The 18,921-nt window shown below is 41.3% G+C and overlaps 1 protein-coding gene across 1 annotated transcript in view; it reads right to left on the bottom strand.

Annotated features, from left to right (window-relative positions):
* The window catches only part of SLC9A9 (solute carrier family 9 member A9), a 413,235-nt gene that overhangs the window by 306,627 nt on the left and 87,687 nt on the right, over nt 1-18,921 (bottom strand). Inside the window, exon 6 of the mRNA XM_025208443.1 lies at nt 33-138. Coding sequence (XP_025064228.1) covers nt 33-138 — 106 coding nt within the window. The remainder of the gene's footprint in view (nt 1-32; nt 139-18,921) is intronic.

Raw genomic sequence — 18,921 nt, 5'->3', positions numbered from 1 at the left:
ACAGGGTAAAGGGTGTAGAATTTTGTACTTACTATGTGAGAACTATAGCCACAGCATCATTGAGGACGCTTTCTCCAAAAAGGAGTGTATATAGATCAGTATCCACATGCAGCTCATGGAAAATAGCCAGGACTGTCACTGTGAAGGAAACAGGCAGAGCAAAGCAAACTTGTTATTTTCATGTTTCTGTAACACTTTGTGAACAAAAGAGCAGGAAAAAAGAAAAGGAGTTTTGATTAGCAAGTTTTAAAATCTGAATTATATAACAATCTTCATGTTAACAAAATATAAAAGAAAACGGATACTGCAAATATACCAAATCCTTAAATTCAGCAGTAACTTTCTAGTTCATATAAAATGACAAGACTCACAATATCCATCCCCTCCCACTTTCAACTGTACATGTATTACATAGTTACCATATTTTTATTTAAATCTACTACAGAAACAATAATTTTGTGACTTAAGTAAGGAGATCTAGGTTCTGCTACAGACTTACGATGATTGGACCATAAATTTACTTTTCTATGAATAAGATCATAAAACATGTTCTAATTGGGTTGTGGAGCTTAATTCAGTGATATTTATGAGGCACTTTAAGATGCTTTGAATGCATCACTAATTTATATATTTTTTTCTACAAGGTTGTATATTGCATTTATATTTTGAGATTTTTGGTGAAAAACAGGATTCAAGTTGGTTCAAAATTAAGGCTTGGTAACAACCTCAAAGTATAACTCCTATTAATTTTGTGCCTTAGTTTACTTATCTGTAAAGTGGGACTAGTAATGCTGACTCATCTTTGTAAACTGCTTTCTCTTTTATAAACATGAAGAACATTGTGTATAAGCTTTGTAGATTTCATAGACATTAGGGCTGGAAGGGACCTCAGAATATCATTAAGTCCAGCCCCCTGGCCCAGGGGCAGTCAGTCAGCAGGGCTCATAGGATCCCAGCAAGATAGACATCCAGATGTCTTTTGAAGGCGCTCAGAGTAGGTGCTTTACCCACCTCTGACAGTAGTCTATTCCAAACCTTGGGGGCTCGGACAGTAAAGAAGTTCTTCCTTATGTCCAGCCTGAAATGGTCATGGAGGAGTTTGTGACCGTTTGACCTTGTCATCCCTTGGGGTGCTCTGGTGAACAGACGTTCCCCCAGATCCTGGTGAGCAACCCTGATGAACGTATATGCGGCCACCAGATCACCCCTGAGCCTGCGCTTTTCCCGGCTGGAGTCCCATGGCTCTCAGCCTCTCGTCATAAGGTCTGTTTTCCTGACCTCTGATCATGTGCGCAGTTCTCCTCTGCACCCTCTTAAGCTTCTCTGCATCCTTTTTGAATTGTGGAGCCCAAAACTGGACGCAATACTCCAGCTCCGGCCTCACCAAGGCTGAGTACAGTGGGAGGATGACGTCCTGGGATTTACTTGAAAAAGCATCTGTGGATGCAAGCAAGCATTTTGCTTGCTTTACTAGCAGCAGTATCACATTGCAGGGTCATGTTCATTTTGTGGTCAATCATGATCCCCAAGTCCGTTTCATCCATAGTGCTAGCCAGAGTAGTGCTGCCGAGCCTATAAGAATGCTGCAGGTTTTTCTTCCCAAGGGGGACAACCTTGCATTTTTCAGTGTTAAACACCATCAGGTTCTTGTCCACCCATTTCCTGAGCCTGTCAAGGTCAGCCTGGATCACCCTCCTGTCTTCAGGTGTGGATGCTTTACTCTAGAGTATTGTTTGTATTACTATTTACATTTGTAAATGCAAACAGATTAAAAAAAAAAAGTTCTCAGTGATTTGCATCTGAAAATTACACAGTATCTCATAGAATTTGCTTCACTGGTGCTCATTCTGGTATGTAATTGTGCAATTGCCTAAATCTTAGTAGCAGAGGAATCCTGAAGTTTAGAAATGCCTCCAGCATGTCAGGTTAACATCTGACATTTCAGAAATGGGAACTTACTCCTTTTACACTGAAGCTACTATTGAGGATTCAGACACCAGCATGTCTGGATGATTTTTTTCTCTCATTCAAGGTCCTTACAACTAACGTTCATTATACTGGTAGAACTGAAGCTGTTGCTGAAAGAATTTTCCAAAGCAAAAGCAGAAGCATTTGGAATCTAAAATTAGTTTGGAGATGTAATTCTGATGTTCGTCTCTGCAGAGGTGTTGCTCATACCATGAGTGAGATTAATACATGCTCAAGGCACTCTTCATGAAACTATATTCCATACAGGATAATTTAGGGCTTGTCTGAACTTCAAAGGGTTTGCTGTCATAGCTCTATTGGTAGTATTATACGGAAGGAGCCAGGCTGCCAATGTGGTGTGCTTGGCTGAGCGTGGGTGGGTGGAGGCGGCGCGTGGTTTGCATGGCACTGAGGAGGGAGCACCTGTATAGCAAGAAGCCTGCACAGCATATGAACCTCAGGTCTGTAGCCTGTAAGGCATGTGTCCCCCAGTGAACCAGAAGTTAAACAGCCCTGATCTATACCATATACATACCCATTTTACTTGTGCAATTTTCAAATATCTTAGAGTTAATATACATCACATTTACCTCATCACTCCTATGCATTAGGTCAGTTACTCTGTAAAGGAGGAAATTATATTTGTTTGGGATCATTCATTCTTGACAAAAAACTTGTTTGATGTTTCTTATCACCCTATTATCTTCTAGACGCTCACAAATTGATTATTTAATAATTTGTTCTAGTATCTTTCTGGGTATCAAAGTTAGGCTGACTGGTCTGTAATTCACTAGGTCCCCTTTTTAAAGATCGTCACTATTTGCCCTTCTCTAGTCCTTTGGGACCTCCCTTGTTCTCCACAAGTTCTTGAGGATAATTGCTAATTGTTCAGAGATTACTTCAGGTAGTTCTTTAAGTACTCTAGGGCAAAATTCATCAGCTACTGCGAACTTGAATATTTCTAACTTATCTAAATATTCTTTAACCTGTTCTTTCCCCATTCTGGCCTGTGTTCTTGACCCTTGTAACTTGGCTGAAGCATATGAACACAATTAACATTTTTTGAAAATGGAAGAAAGAGGCATTGTGCATTTTGACCCTCTCTGTATCATCCCCTATTTCCTCACCTTAACGGTTGGTCATAGGTTTACACTTTTCTTCATTTTTCACTTGCTAATTGCAACTTATTTAGTGCTATAGCTTTATCAACATTTGTCTTTTACTTTATTACCTACATTTGCATCTGGCTGTTTCTTAAATCACCAATCAAACTCCTGCATTGACTCCAGTTGTCTCTCCCTCAGCCACGATGTCCTTTGTCCCATAGGAATGATTTCAGGAAAAAACTGATAATGGACCTGAGAGAGCCTCCACCAGTGTAAAAGGACCACTATACCCTGGCAACGTATTCAAACAAAGAAACAAGACCCAAAGAGACAAATATCCCTACACATATCTTAAACAATTTGGGGCAGGGTTAATCAGAAATGCACACATCCATTTTTATGGAATGCATGTCTCTCTGTTTCATTCTGCAAAGCCTTTCTGCTGAATGGTAGATCATAAGATTATTTTGAGCTGCCTACAGAAATCCACAGAAATCTTATATATCATATAATACTGTACATGGACCTACTAGAAATGGGACAATGGTACTTAGGTGCTTAGGGGATACTACCTTAAAATTAGACTTGTTTGGGGAGTAATTTATACCCCCTGATCAGCCAGCTTTGTTCAGTCATCCAGAGTGCAATGACCACCTTTAAAAAAAAAATCAATATTTACCTTGGTTATCAGAATTATATCTGAAATTTTCACCAGTTTACTTCATACCTTGGTAAAAAATGTGGTATTAGATACCATACTGGAGTACAGGTAACCACTGTATTGCTTTCTGAAAGGAAGGCTTTCTGAAAGCATTGCTGACTATCATCAGCTAGATCTGTGTTATGTATTAGGGCTGTGCGAAATTTTGCTGGCAGTTTTGTTTCAATGCTGTTTCGACTCATTTCGAGCTCAAAACAGCAAAATTGAAATAAAACAGAGAGCTTCGAAATAGCTTCAAAATTAAATGAGGCAAGTTGAAACGTTTCGAAATTTTTAAACGTTTTGAGTTTCAAAGCTCAAGCTGGGCTTGCCTGCAGGGAAACAGAAACTAAAGTAAGGATAGGGAGGGGGAAGAGTGGGGAAGGGGCAGAAGAAGTGCTCTCTTTATTGACTGTGTAGCTGGCTAGTGACTGTCATCGTTTCTTGGGGTCTCTTCCAATCCCAGTGCTCTCGGGGAGGGATGGAAAAACTGCATAAAAGGCAGCATTGTTTGAACTGCCCTGCTTTCTGCCTTGGTGTCAGTTGAGTGAGGGCACACCTTAACACACACACACACACACACACACACACACACACACACAGCCACCCATGTCATGAGTTTTGCTTGTCCACAGCTTGAGGTGCATTTTCCCCCAAACCCCTGCACCTATCTCCTTGAAACGTGGCAAGCTTCATGCCCTCAGGAGGGGCTACCAGTCCTGCAAGTTTCATCCAAATCAGGCCAGAAACGACAAAGTTATAGGCTGTTTCGAGCTTCCCCATTATAGCCTATGGGTGAAATGTCAAAACAGCGTCAAAACAGTGATGCTGTTTTGACGAAATGAAATGGAACAGCAGTTTCAAATTAAAATGAAATTCAAAACAAAACGCTGTTCCATCAAAATGCAAGTCAAAACAGAATGATGCTGTTTTGCACGGCCCTAGTATGTATGATATTGTAGATAATTAAGGTGTCCCAAAGTGAGATGTAGTGAGTTAGGTACCACTAGTACAATGCTTAATATACTAAACAAAAATAAACTTGCATCCAAGGACTCACACTCTCTCAGGGCTGAAATCTTGCTCTCAGATTTTAATGTAGGTATGCAAGGAGGTATAGCTGAGAAAGAATTAGAGAACAGCAAACACATCCATTTCTGATGAAGTAGAAAACTTTGCTGTAAGTGCAGTCCACATATCAATCAATGGTCTTGACTCAGAAACAAGTTGATCATTTTCATGAAAAAAAATGCAGTGATAAGAAACCTAAGCAGATAAAGTATCTCAGAATTTCTCAGTATCTGAGCCAAGAAAATATCTATTCTTTTCTTCCTGGATTTTATGGCCTGAGGTGATATCTGTTAGCAGATGCTGAATTTAGCGTGATCTTCATCCTACCCAAGTCAGCACAGGCATCTATGAAGTAGGTTTGGAAATGTTATCTTCTAATGTGTGGTAGGGGCTTGGCTTGCTATTACATTGTGTAAAATATGTATTACCAAAATACCAAGAAAATTCAATAACATTTATACCAACTGTATCTAATCATTTCCATTGTTGCTGTTGCTGAATGGCATCAGGAGAGCCAGAAAATAAATGAGATCAGTATAAGTAATTTATCACATGACTATATGATCAAAATAAACTATTGCTAAAAATTATATAATCATATAGGAAATTATGATAAAAGGGACTGCCCATTGTCTCTTATTAATCTTCTGATTATAGCAATGTTCATCATCTGTCCTATCCAATAGGCCTGCCTTCTAATAGGAGGTTCACATTGGAAAAAAATAAGATGAGAGACATCCGAGTCAAGTCATCCATGCCAAAAAGCTCTCTCTAAAATCAGTTCCAGTTTTAATTATAGATTCCTGGCCCAGCTAATAAGTCAGCCTACTCATGGCTCAGTGATGAAACAGGAGAAAGTGTCAATAAAATATTTTAATTAAAAACTTTTCATGTTTTTTTTCACCTAAGGTTTATAAAATATATTACCTATTGTTTTTTATGAATTAGTCTCTTAAAATACACAATGTTATACTTTTATTAGGAACAGGAATTGCTCCTGCTGCTCTAGTTAATATCTATTTTTATCAATACAAATAGCATTGCAACTCACATCTTCTGTGCAGCTGTAACCATAGTAACTCCAAATAGAAAAGGGCCCTGCGATTATCAATATGACCAAAAGTAAGGGAGTTCATGTAGCTCTGAAACAGTTATGCTTCAGCAAACCTTTGTGGAAGTAAATGTGCTTCCTATGCTTTAAATGTCAAAAAAGTGCTATAGCTAGGTAAAATGTCTTTGGACTGGAAGGTCATTACACAACAATGTGTTAATAACAGAATTCAAGAAAAAACCCTGAAGCTGCACTTTCCGCCTATTCTTTATTTTACTGTGGCTAAGGCAAAGGTCAAGTCATTCTGTCATTTTCCAGGGTTTTTTAGCATTCATATTATCCATTTACAACTCTATTGAAACATTGGACTGCTATGGCTAATTTTTCTTTCTGGTATAAAACTACAGTACAATAAACTGTTTTTTGAAGCCAGTGGAAGTTAAACCTAAAGAACTAAGGGAATAATTTGGGGTTCAATTTTTGCTGTAATATTGATCTACATTATAATTGAAATGTCATTAAGAATGAACCAATCAGTTCTTATTCAATAATGTAATTGAAACTAAAATAGAAATCAGGGTTTGTGAAACTTATTTTTACAACAAACCTTTTTACTTCATGGCATTGCTTAAGACTAGAAGCAGAAGTGCAGAAATAACAAGAGCAAACTGCTGTATTTTCATTTGTAGCCAAAGCTCACTAGAAAGGAAGATAACACTTCCAGAAATAGCATAAGGGTTTCAAGATTTCTGGTCTTGTTCTGAACAAAGAAGAGGGAGATCCATTTCAATTAACCAAAATTACCTGATATGAACAGATTTATGATCTTTTGAAATTCTTCTATCACATAAACTACTCTGCTATAACTTGTACTACAACCAAGGAAGGTTTTGTGCACAAGAATTTTCTTTTTAGAATCCAATAAAGTGCTTAAGCTCTTTTTTATTATACAAAGCTCAGCTGTTTTATTTGATAAAAATTAAGGATGATGCATTTGGCCAAAACAAAAAATACTTTAAGTTAGTTCAACATGGCAATTCTTTCTGTTTTCACATTTACCAACCCCATGCCTCCTTCATGATTTAATTTATCCCTAATATCAGGGCTACTTTAGAGCAAGAATGAAATCCTTGCCTCACTCTTGCCTCACTCCAGAAGGATGTCCCTCTTTATTGAGATGAATTGGAAAACATCCAAATCATCCAGCTACCAATGGATAAAAAAAATGAACATTAATTCTATGAAGTGGGGCTTCTCTCAAAGGGTGTAAGTACTATTAAAGGAGATAAGGTTTGCTGACGGGCTGTATGAAATGGAAGAAGACAGGAAGTGATTGATCTTACACTGATATTTTTTTTATAAATGTCAGATAATCAGAAGTGTTGGATATTTACCTTTACACAATTTTCCACTTCACCATTGTGACAGTGAGGTGAAGCAGCCCTAGCTAGCTATTCTTTACTAAAAATAAATTCTCTAAGCCTATGATATTATTAAAAAATACAGTAGACCTTACATCATATGGGACAACTGTATTTGGTTTCTTCACCTAAAACGGATGAATGTTTTTAAAATTACATAACAGAATCAGTTCTTTCCAGGTGTGTCCCCATACAGAATGTGGGCTACATTTACACTGTTTCTAATTCCATTGTACTCAACTGTTTCTGGGAAATGATCACAGAATAGGGGTATCTCACACATTAGCTTTGAGTGAGTTTGTCTTTTTCTAGTGACTGATTAAGAAATGTGTGAATATACTACTGTTCTTGTTGAGCTGTAGTGTCTCAGGATTTTAAATCCAGAAGTACTATATTCAGTCTTTACAAACAACCCATCCTGAGCCATCATTACACATGCTGGCCTGTATGGAGACTAGATTTACTTTGGACCTATAATGAGTGGCCCCTACCTTACCATTATTTGAGAGGTGGTGGGTAATGGGTCAAGATCCTAAAAGGACAGGAATTTTTAAATGATAAAAACAGGTAAGGTTTCCAAAAAATGTATTCAAAGCATTCATTCAGTTTTCAAGCAGCTCAGCCAGGGAGTTCCTACATACCCTAATCCTGAAATCAGATGTATAAGGCCATTGGCAGAGTCACATCAAAGGATCTAGGCTTGAATATTAACTAATCTGAAAATGGTGTAGAGTGATTTCTTCAGACAAAAATGTTAGCAGTTACCCAGATGGCTTTTTATACTGAACTACAAAATTATAATTTTGAAATATTTGTTCAAAGGAATATTATAAGAATATGAGTCCCAAAAAATGAAAAGGATATCCCCCATTTTACTTCTATTCATACACATAATAAAGTTCCTGGTGCCAACTCTCTGAAGAGAAAGAAGAAATAAAAGAAAACTTAATAAATTAACAAAAGTAACATTGATGATAATGCAGACTTAGCCAGGAAAAGCAGGCCAAAAAGAATTACATTCCTCTTGTTAACACTTAAGAATTACTGAAGTATAATTATCTTATCAAGATAGCCACAAAACTTGAAACGCTTAAAGTTGCACCTGTAACAACACTAATTATCCAGTTGATCACAAGAGTTCTCAGTTGATTGATTTTGTTCCTCTGTAATGAGAACAGATGATATCTCCAATTACATTTGATTTGCTTTACTTTTGATAAATTATTCTAATTGATCAAAATCATAAAAAGTATGCGCCTCACTCTGATACTTTAAACTGTATTTGTGTAAGCAAAGAAAGGAGATATGTGTATTGTTCTAAGATCTAGAGCTTCTAAAATAAAATACAAATAAAATAAAATAAAAATTATGCAATAGCTTCCTGTAACACAACCTTTTTTTCCTCTTGAAATTTGCAAAGAATTATTAGAAGATGGTTCCTGGAGAAGGAAAGATTCACTGCTGATTGAGAAAAAAATGTGTTTACTAAAAAAAAGGTTTTATTGGGGAGAAAAAGTATATTTCCCAGGCATTCCTAAACTACTGTTGTCATTGTAAATATAAACTGAAGGGAAATTAAGAAATATTTGAAGAGATGAAGAATCTTGTAGGGTTTTATTTTAAGGAATTCTTGGTATTTTAGGTCTTCCTTCTTAGCTGAAGGGTTGTTTTAATAGATGTTCACTGCACAACTTCCAGCTGCATTCCATGAGTACAGCATTTATTCTCATAAAACCTGTCCCCGAATAAGGCACAAACCTTGGTTTGAGAAGGCAAAATTTAGGAGATAAAGAGAAAAAAAGATTTTTTTCCAGAGCTTTACCTACTTCAGCACAGACTCACTCAGGGCTGAATATGCCATGGCATGGATGCAGCTAGGGTCCTTTCAGTAGCATTACTTCCTCTCCCTTTTTGCTGCTCAGCCAACAGTTACTGCCAATTCAGCACTGGCTGTGAGAGGCTTAAATCTGTAGTTGTTGGTCATAGGGCAGGTGAAAGAATAACTCCATGAGGCAGACAAGGTTCCTTGGGTGAATCTGAAATCTTTTATTAGACCAACCCAAATAGTTGGAAAATAATTATTAAGCAAGCTTTTGGGTTCAAAAACCCTTTGTCAGGCTGAGGAAGTTTCAGCAGTTGGTGTGTGCTCTTCCTGGATGGAATGAAAAGTAAAGAAGCCAGTGGCTGGGCTGGTATGCATACAAGACAGGTAGTCAGTGAAAATGTAGACTGAGGAGTCAATGGGTGAGAGACAAGTGGGGGGAGGGGAGAGAGAGAGAAGGGGGATGAAAGTGGAGAGAGACCTGGGGAGTCAGATGTCAGGCAGGTTATAATGTGTCATAAATCCAATGTCTATATTTAGTCCATGATTTTTAGTATCCAGGAGGTTCAGTGGAGTTCATAGGCTCATCTCTGGGAAGTGTTTTGTAGGTTTCCTTTGAGGATCAGGACTGAGAGACTGGAGAGAGAGTGGTTTTCTTGTGAGAAATGTGCCCCCACCGGTAATTGGGTATTTCTGTCTTTCCGGACAGATAGATTTCGGGTGTGCATTCATTCTGGTGCTCAGTTGTTGTTTGGTCTCTCCTACGTATTTTCCATCAGGGCATTTGGTGCATTGGCTGAGGTATCTTACATTCCTGGAGGTGCAGCTGTAAGATCCAGGGATGCGGATGGCTCTGTTGTGGGGTGTAGTAATAGTGGGGGTGGTGGAGATGTGTTGGCAGGTTTTGCATTTCTTGTCATGGCACGGTCTGGATCCTTTTGGTGTGTTCTGGGCTTGAGGAAGTTTGCTTCTGGTGATGAGGTTAGCGAGGTTCGGTGCTTGTTTGAAGGCTAAGATGGGTGGCTCTGGGAAGATCTTTTTACTGCTGAAACTTCCTTAGCCTGACGAAGGGTTTTTGAACCCGAAAGCTTGCTTAATAATTATTTTCCAACCATATGGGTTGGTCTAATAAAAGATATCAGATTCACCCAAGGAACCTTGTCTGCCTATGTCCTTAGACCAACACGGCTACAACCTACACCCCTGCTCCATGAGACAGAGCATTCAGACATGTGTGAACTGGTGTGGAGCTTCACTTTCTACCCTCCCCCCCCCGCCATTCTGGCACAGAAATTAGTTCCCTTACTTAAGACCCTCACCCCAATGTTGTATGGCTTATGTAGCAGCATTAAAAATGGATCCCCCGAAGGAATAGAAAGGGCTGCCCTGCAGAGGGATAGAGTGTGAAGACACAGAGTTTGTGCCAATAGGGACATTGTTTGCCTGGAGGGTGCTTTGGAGGTAGCCCTCTTGGAAGTGGGAAGGGTGATGTAACCCCAGCAGGGTTTACATGAGAGACGTTAGCAAAAGCTAAGGAAGAGTCTTGGCCTGGGACTGGCTGAGAGGCTTGGTTAAAAGAGGGGAGCAGTTCTCCCAAGAGGAGAACAAAGGAGAGCGAGGGTGGGAGAGAGAGAGGCTGGAGACCAGGGAAAGGATCTCCCCATGCCCGTCCCTCTGAAAGCACCTGGCAGAGCCCTGCAGAAGTAGCAGGGAGAGGCTCTCCTCTGGAGGAGACTCCAAGCCTGGGAAGACCCTTCTGCAAGCCCCTGTGTGGCTGGGTGAGCACAGCAGGGGAGGGGGACAGAGGGCCAGGGGAAGAGGCTGGAGACTGCCCTGGTTTTTTCCCTGTAAGTGAGATGGCACTGGGGAGGGGCTGCATTTCCTGGGTGTTGTGTAGCTGTGCTGGGCAGGGGAAACCATTACAACCTGCAGGCCAGACACTGCTCCCTGCTGAGCCAAGGAAGGGGTCTGGGCAGGAATAAGCTTTCTTACAGGGACTGCAGGGGGGCAGTCACTGCCTGCTGCACAGAGACCCCTGGAGCTCATGTGAGGGATGCCAGCACCAGGGACCGCCCACAGATCCTGTGCAGGGGCACACAGTCCTACTCCATGAGACACCCCGCCACGGGCAGCGCACACAGGGTCCTAAGTACACACTGAACAAGTTATAGACTGTGTAAATAAGTTCTTGATGTTTTATTAGTTGGAGTATCAAAGTATTTATGTATTGGTTCCTTATTTATCATAGGTAATTTTCATACCTTCCCCTAGTGTACAGTGTAGCCAAGAAGCATTAACCCTTAAGCCACCATCACCAGGTCATGCGGTGTAATATTTGTTCTATTGCATTGGTTATACGTTACCTAGTAAATAATTAAATCCTGTAAATAGTTTTATAACAGTCTGCAGGGTTGTTTGATTGTAAGGGGAGGCTCTCCACTCAGGGACCCTGCAGCAGCTACCCAGGGAGCTGGGTGGGGTCACTACCTACCGGGTATCCCAGGATCCCACTATTCAGGTGAGGGTGCGGGTAGTGTCGCGCCCAGGGTTACGCTTTTTTTTGGGAGAAAACCTACATTTTCTAGCCCATTGATCCCTCTCCCAAATATGTCCCAACATGAATGCAGTTGTTGCTTTAGCATAAAGACAAGTCCATGTGTCCACAAGCAGGTACCTAACCTCCTGAAGAACTTTTTCTATTTTTGCAAAAACCAGGTCTTTGATTGCTACACCACTTTCTTCTCATTTCCTAGCCAACTTACAAACCTCTTCCTTACACATCTGTGTTTACCTTCCTGGAAGCTAAATTTCTGCTATTTATGTTACAAATAAGTAGCTCCTATGAAGCTGCTTCCATCATGCCAACAGAGAAGTCTTTAACACCTTCTTAAACTTAGTCTCTTTTCACAAGTGAAGTTACACTGTTACAAAAAACATCTGTAGTCCCATGTACTACAAAATGAAATGAAAAAAATCTTATAAAAGAAATCTTTGGTCAAGTATTATGAAGATCCCACTAGTTACCATGGGTTATATCATCACTGACATCTATATCACCACTCTATAACACTGGATACTGTTTTAACATTTGAACGGAGGTATAAGAGCCTAATAAGGTCTGTGTATAGTTTTAAATGGCCTTCACTCACTAACATATCTTATAAGATAAGGAAATGTTCACTAGGCATGCCATATGTAAAACTATTGCTTTATTGTGATATATTAAAACAATTAATCATTAAAATTAAATTTATCTTTTGATGAGGGACTGAAATGTATAGATAGGACTAGAGAAGCTAACTAATGCTGCTTAAAATGTTGAAACAATGGGAGGAGAAAGAAAGATTGAATTTTGAAAGAATTATTGGAGTGTTTCATAGTTTGTAGGGTCAGAAGGGACCTTGACAGATCATCAAGTCCTACCCCCTGCCGTGGCAGGAAAGAGCACTGGGGTCAAATGACCACAGCGAGGTATTCATCTAGCCTCCTCTTAAAGACCCCCAGGGTAGGAGCCAGCACCACTTCTCTTGGAATTTGTTTCCAGGTCCTAGCTGCCCCGACAGTGAAGTAGCACCTCCTGATATCTAGTCTGAATCTACCCTCTGCCAGCTTGTGACCCTTATTTCTAGTTACTCCTGGGAGTGCTCGGGGGAACAGGGACTCCCCCAATACCTGCTGGTCCCCTCTGACTAGTTTGTAACAGGCCACTAGATCCCTCCTCAGCCTTCTCTTGTGGAGGCTGAACAGGTTCATCAAATCACTGATGAAGATGTTGAACAGCACAGGTCTGAGGACCGAGCCCTGGGGGACCCCACTGCCCACATCCCTCCAGGCACTTTAATGTAAATAGGAGTGAAATTTCACTCCACTTCAATGTAATTAGGAGTGAAATTATATGCTATATGCTGCATTGGCTGTTGTGTGCTTCCTGCATTAAAACCGACTTTCAGAAATGCAAGGATAACTGATGAAGACTGATATAAATCTCTGAGAGTTACAATCCTTGCCATTTTCTGTTTCTCCCAGCAAAGGGAACAAAGCTGCTCTGTTGGTTTTTGCATTGTTTCAAACAGGAAAATGGTGGTCTTGGGCCAGCTCCAAAAAGAGAAGATAGAGCATCTACAGATTAGGCCACAAGACTTAATTTTCAGGCTCCTCCTCCTCATCATAGAATCCCAAATTTAGTCCCATACAGTGCATGGGGAGAGTTAAGCACCTCAGAAGCCAAATAAAATGCGTCCCGATCTAGTTAATAGGAAACACTGAGCATAGGCATCTCCAGGACTCTGGTGCTTGAGGCCCCTCTCTCCACTCAAGATTCAGAGCCTGGAATCATCTCTCAAGTATAACCATCCACAACTTTTCTTTGAAATAACAGAGGAGGACTAACTATTTTCTTTCAAAATGGAGCTATGAAAGGGAGATAATGCCCACTTTTTATAAACAGCAGAGTGCTTAGAACACTTGCCCAGAAAGTAGGAGACAGGAGTTATAGGCCTCACTTAGCCTGGATAGCTCCAAAGCCAGGCCTTTCTCCTCTTGGGAATATACTTTAAGCACATAGTGATAATTCTGACTGGTATGAGCACCCTCTCCATCACTCCTGTTCTACTGTGTTGAAATACATGCAAGAATCATAGGATCAGGAAGAGAGTAGAAAGAGTGCCAGGGTGAGACTACACATTACAAATAGATCATGTTAAGAGTACATAAAATTGGAATGATCACACATTAAGGTTCATTAACAAGTGCTAAGTGTCCTCTAGGCATCTTAAAGTTACATCACTTTGAGCGAGATTTATCTTTGAGCTGTGTTACCCCGTTTGAACTAAGTTAACTTCTGGTGTCTACCTGAAATAAAATCACCAATTTGTAGAATGGGCTGAGTGGCGAGGAGAGAAAAGGGGTGAAGGGGGGCAGGGAAGCCAAGGGGAAGGGATGAGAAGGGACAGTGTTGGAGGGAGGAGAAGGAGAAGGTCAGAGGATGGGGGGATTGGATGGGTGGGGAGCTGCCAGGCTGCTTCCCCCGCCCCAAATTGCCCCTGACCTGGAACTCACTCCTGCCACCCCCATATCACTCTCCTGCAACCCCAATTGCCCACTCTGGTCCCATCAGCACTTCCACCCCTGGATCACTGCCCTGCCCTCACGATCAGCCCAGGAGCAACAGAGATGCTGGCAGCGGAGGGGAAGGGATTTTTCCTCCCTGCCCACTCTTGGGATCCCTGCAGCCCACACTGACCCTGTATTGCCAGCTCCAGCCTACATTGACCTGAAGAAGGAGCAGAAGGGAGGGGGTGGGTTGGGGCAAGGAACTCACAGGTAGCTGTGGCACCTGGTGGGGGTTGGACTCAGGTATATGGGGGCAGTGGGGGCTATAGGAAGTCTGGGAGCAGGCAGGCAGGGGGAATATCACCCCCCAGCTGCTGCTGCTGCTGCTCCTCTTGGGTGGAGGGGTCAATTGGGAGCCAGGGGGAGTGATTCAAGTGGCAGAAGCGGGGTCCTCCTCCCCTTCTCCCTAGCCTATATTGTGCCTAGAGAGCTGGTGAGCAGGGCAGGCATGGAGCAAACTTGTAGCCCCTAGCTACCCCCCCAGCTCACCAGCCCTGTAGCAGCAGATTTATGCAGTACACATCAGAGAGGGTAGTAACCCTGAATGTGTGCTGATCACTAGCACTTGTTAATTTTAATAGAGACTAACATTGCTTAGAATTAGCATCTGCTTACTCAAATGTGTAATCTCACCTGACACTAAAGCCTACCAGTTGAGCATTTCCCCTAGCTGAGGGGTGTTGGTGTCTGGCCCCTGGTCTCAGCAATATTTGTTATTTTATCCAATTATTTTTTTTAAAGTAAAATGCATAAACAATTCAGGGAGAATGGTTCAGAACCTAGGACTCTCCTCTCCCACCTGAGTGCCCTGTCAGTCCAGCCAGCGGTGTATTCTCTTTATACTTTCCTATTACAGTACATGGTTATTGGCTTAACCCAAGAGCGTCAAATTCACCTGCCCTCGTGGGCTGATTCCAGATGTAGTGGCAACAATGGGATAAGTGGTGGCAATATGACAGGGCTAAATGTAGTTGTCACTGCTGACAGGCATCTCCAACTTATTTCCATACTGGCAAATTCAGGGACAGTCCCCTGCCCCTGAATTTCTGGATACTTTGTGACTCTTGTGGACCAGACAACAGCTTTGTGGACCAGATCTGGCCTGCAATTAGACCCCTGGTTTAGCCAGCTTGCTAACTGGTGCAACTTGGAGAGGAGAAAACAAATTGATTGTGAAAATGTTGATTTTGAAAGCCATAACCAACCTTTAGTTTCACAGACATTTTATTTATCTCTTTTTTTAAAAACCTCTTTGTTCTTTCCCTTTCCATAGGAAGGTTCTGACCATGTGTTCAATCTTATAAACCTTCCTAACTGTTCAAAAAAGTGACAGTACACGAGGTGTTTGGATTCCATCCCAGAACAAGAGGAATGATTTGCTCCAGTTCATCAAGTAGCTTTTTAGTGACTGGTTTAGTGACCAGAAACTGTCTCTTGCCATGTTTTGTGAGCCTCCATTTAGCCCTATGCCTAGATCCTTGATTCCCTTTGGTAAGAATTTGAGATTCCATTTAAAGAGCAGGACATATCTGAGAGAAAACCTGGGAGAACAATATCAATTTATTTTATTGCCTGTGAATTGTAGAGATTCTTTAATAAGTCTCACAAAGAAGCTGTAAACTTCCCTGGGTTGGTAACACTAAAAGAACATCACTCGCATCATAAAATGCTGTATGTTCTACATCCCTTGTAACAAATCAACTGGTTGGGTCTGCAAAGGTATCCAAGGAAAGAACAATAAAGGTCATATTGGGCAGTATTGCCTAGCTGTCCTTCCAAGGTTGAAGGAACATGGCATTATTTGATCGTACAAGACCAATGCAGTTATCTTACTCACTAAATTATTTTAAATGTTTTTACTGTATGTCCATTTCCTCCACTCCTTAAATGCCTTGTTTTATTCTGTTCTTTTGACAAGCTGGGCCTCTTGCGAATATAGAAATGCAACTGTTTTTATAAAGACCCTAGAGCTTTGTGACCATTACCAAGTACAAATCTCCAAGCAAATAATACAAAATTAATATTTTAGGTTGTGAATTTATCTTTTTTTATTTGTAAATTGTCATAAGCAGTCTGTGATTTTCTTATATATAGACCTTGTTCAGAATTATTATCTGAATAAGTCATTGGAGCAGTTCTTTGTCTGCCAGATGTTAGCAGTTTATTGTTCATAGTAGTTTAAAGTATGGCCTTGTGAGTGTGTCTACACATTTATTAATGTGCCGTAGTTACTGTGCATTAAGTTTAGTACTTGGATAACCAAGTGCTAAATCAAGGCACAGTAACTGGTATTACTGCACAGTAGCACTGGCACGTGGGTTTTTATAGACACTAACTGTGCGGTAGCCTAATACTACTGTGCATTAGCGTATTGGCCTGGGTTTTGCCCGGTATGCTATTGTGCAATGTTATTAGGCTACTGTGCAGTTAGCATCTTGTGTAGATGCACCTTCTGTGTATCAGGGTTCCTTAATTTTCTTCCAGTTTTCTCTGTCTTGATCCCCAATAGTTTATATTCAGATGAGATACAACCTCTAGAAAGACAAGAAATCATGATTTGATCTACCACTTCCCTCTGTAGTTTCTTTCAGTGGTTAATTATCCTTACTTAAGAATGTACAGGCAACATTCGTGGGGGATATGTTCCCGCAATCCCCGTGAATGGCAAAATCTGTGAATTCTGGCAGGTGGGGAGGGATGACATGGCTCCGGTGGTGACGGCAGGAGCGCAGCAGTGACAGCGGGAGCGCAGCAGCAATGGTGGGAGCCCAGCAGCAATGGTGGGAGTCTAGCAGCAGCAAGCGCAGAGCTCCCAAGGAGCTCTGATAAGTGTTTAAAGTATATTTAAAATGCAGGTTCAGTATTCGTGAATATTTGAAACCGTGAATGCTGAATCCGTGAATAACGAGGGTTTCCTGTATGTCATTTCTACTAGCTTTCAGCTGTTGCTTCCTGTTTCATTTTTTACCACTAAATTAAAGATCACTTTAGAATCAGGTATTTTTCTTATGAAGATCAAAGTCTCCCCAAACCTAGGTAGACTAGGTTTTGGACTAGTGTGGTCAAAGCATGCTAGCTTCTGTAGCCAGCAGTACATAAGGAAGGTAGTTTTATGCCTGCCCAACTTTTACTCCTCAGCCTGAATGGTCAAGTTCCATTTACAACTAAGTTGACTGGGAATGGCCACTGGTCTACAGCAAGACTCCAACTTATGTCTAGAACTGTAGAGAGATGCCTAAGATCATTCTGCTGCCATATCTCTCCTCCCTATGATGATGCGTATACACCATAATCAATACAATGCTTATACAATATAATAGCAGGCACTTTGCATGGTGCAGCTTGGGGCACTGAGCACAGTCCCAGCCTGGTCCCACAGTAGTGGCACGCAGCTCACATAGCTGCTATAAGGATTGAGCTTAAGCTAGAATGGGGATGGAGCCTGCTGGTGTGGAGCAAATCCTGGGGGAAAAGCGGAAGAGCAGACGGTTTGGGTGGACAGTCAGGGATCAGCGATGGCACAAGCATGGGGCAAGCTGCTTGACCTCTCCATACCACTTGCCCCCCCCGCCCCCCTGTGCAGTGTTGGGAAAGATGAATTAAAGACACCCCACACAATAGTTAGAAAATGTATAAATTTGTTGTAATTTTCCATGTATAGAATCTAATTACTGGGGGGGGGGGGGCATGTTAAATTCAGATTCATCTTAGATTCAAGTTCTTACAGTAAAACAGATTGAGCTTCTTAAAGTGTCTCATTGTAAATCATCTTCAGCCTCTGAATCATGTATGTCTTTTTTCTGCACTCATGTCAAAACTGTCAATGAGAGGTGATGATGTTTTGTGACATCTTTCATTAGATGAACTAAATAGTTGGGAGTGCTGTTGGACATCAGCTTTTGGGTATCAAGTACCTTTCTTCAAGTTTGAAAAGAAGCAGGCACAGACTGAACTAAATATCAGAGAAAAGACTCGAAATTCAAAGCAGGCTGTGAGGTAGGAGTGAAAAGATGTTAACAGGACCCATTATAAGGCTAAAGAAGTTCATCAGAATAGGCAATTTAGTTAGTGGAAGAGTGAGACCATACAACAGCGGTGGGCAATTATTTTGGCTGGAGGACCTCTTAATGAGATTTTTGGTGAGCTGTTGAGGGCCACAACGGTAGCCCCACCCTCTGACAGGAGTCACACCCCTGGTTGCCATCTTAGGACTGGAAATCCCACCCCTAACCTCTGACCTTTGCCACTGAAAGTCCCTCACCTTGCCCCTGGAAGAACTCCTTTTGGGATAGGGGTGGGAGGAGAGTTTGCCATCTTGGAACTGGAAAAAAGCCAAACCATGTGCTAAAAATCAAACATCTACTATAACCTATTTTAATTTTATTTCAAAATATATTTTCGTCCTGATTTATGTGCATTTGTTTAGTATATCAAGGTAACTGCATAACAGCTCAAAATAAAGTCTACTCTTGTATATTGTGTGTGGGGGTGCGGGGGTGGTGGTTGTATGTGTGTGTATGTGTGGCTGTGTGTGTGGGGTTTGTAGAGGGTGTGGGTGTATGTGTCGGGTGTGTGTCTGGGTGGATGTGGGTGTGTGGGGGATTGGTGGGGGCTGTGGCTGTGTGTATGAAGGATATGTGTGGGATGTGGGGGGTTGTGTGTGGGGGAGG

Source organism: Alligator sinensis, unplaced genomic scaffold, assembly GCF_000455745.1.
Source record: "Alligator sinensis unplaced genomic scaffold, ASM45574v1 scaffold846_1, whole genome shotgun sequence".
NCBI lineage: Eukaryota > Metazoa > Chordata > Crocodylia > Alligatoridae > Alligator > Alligator sinensis.
This window is presented reverse-complemented; position numbering and strand designations above follow the sequence as displayed.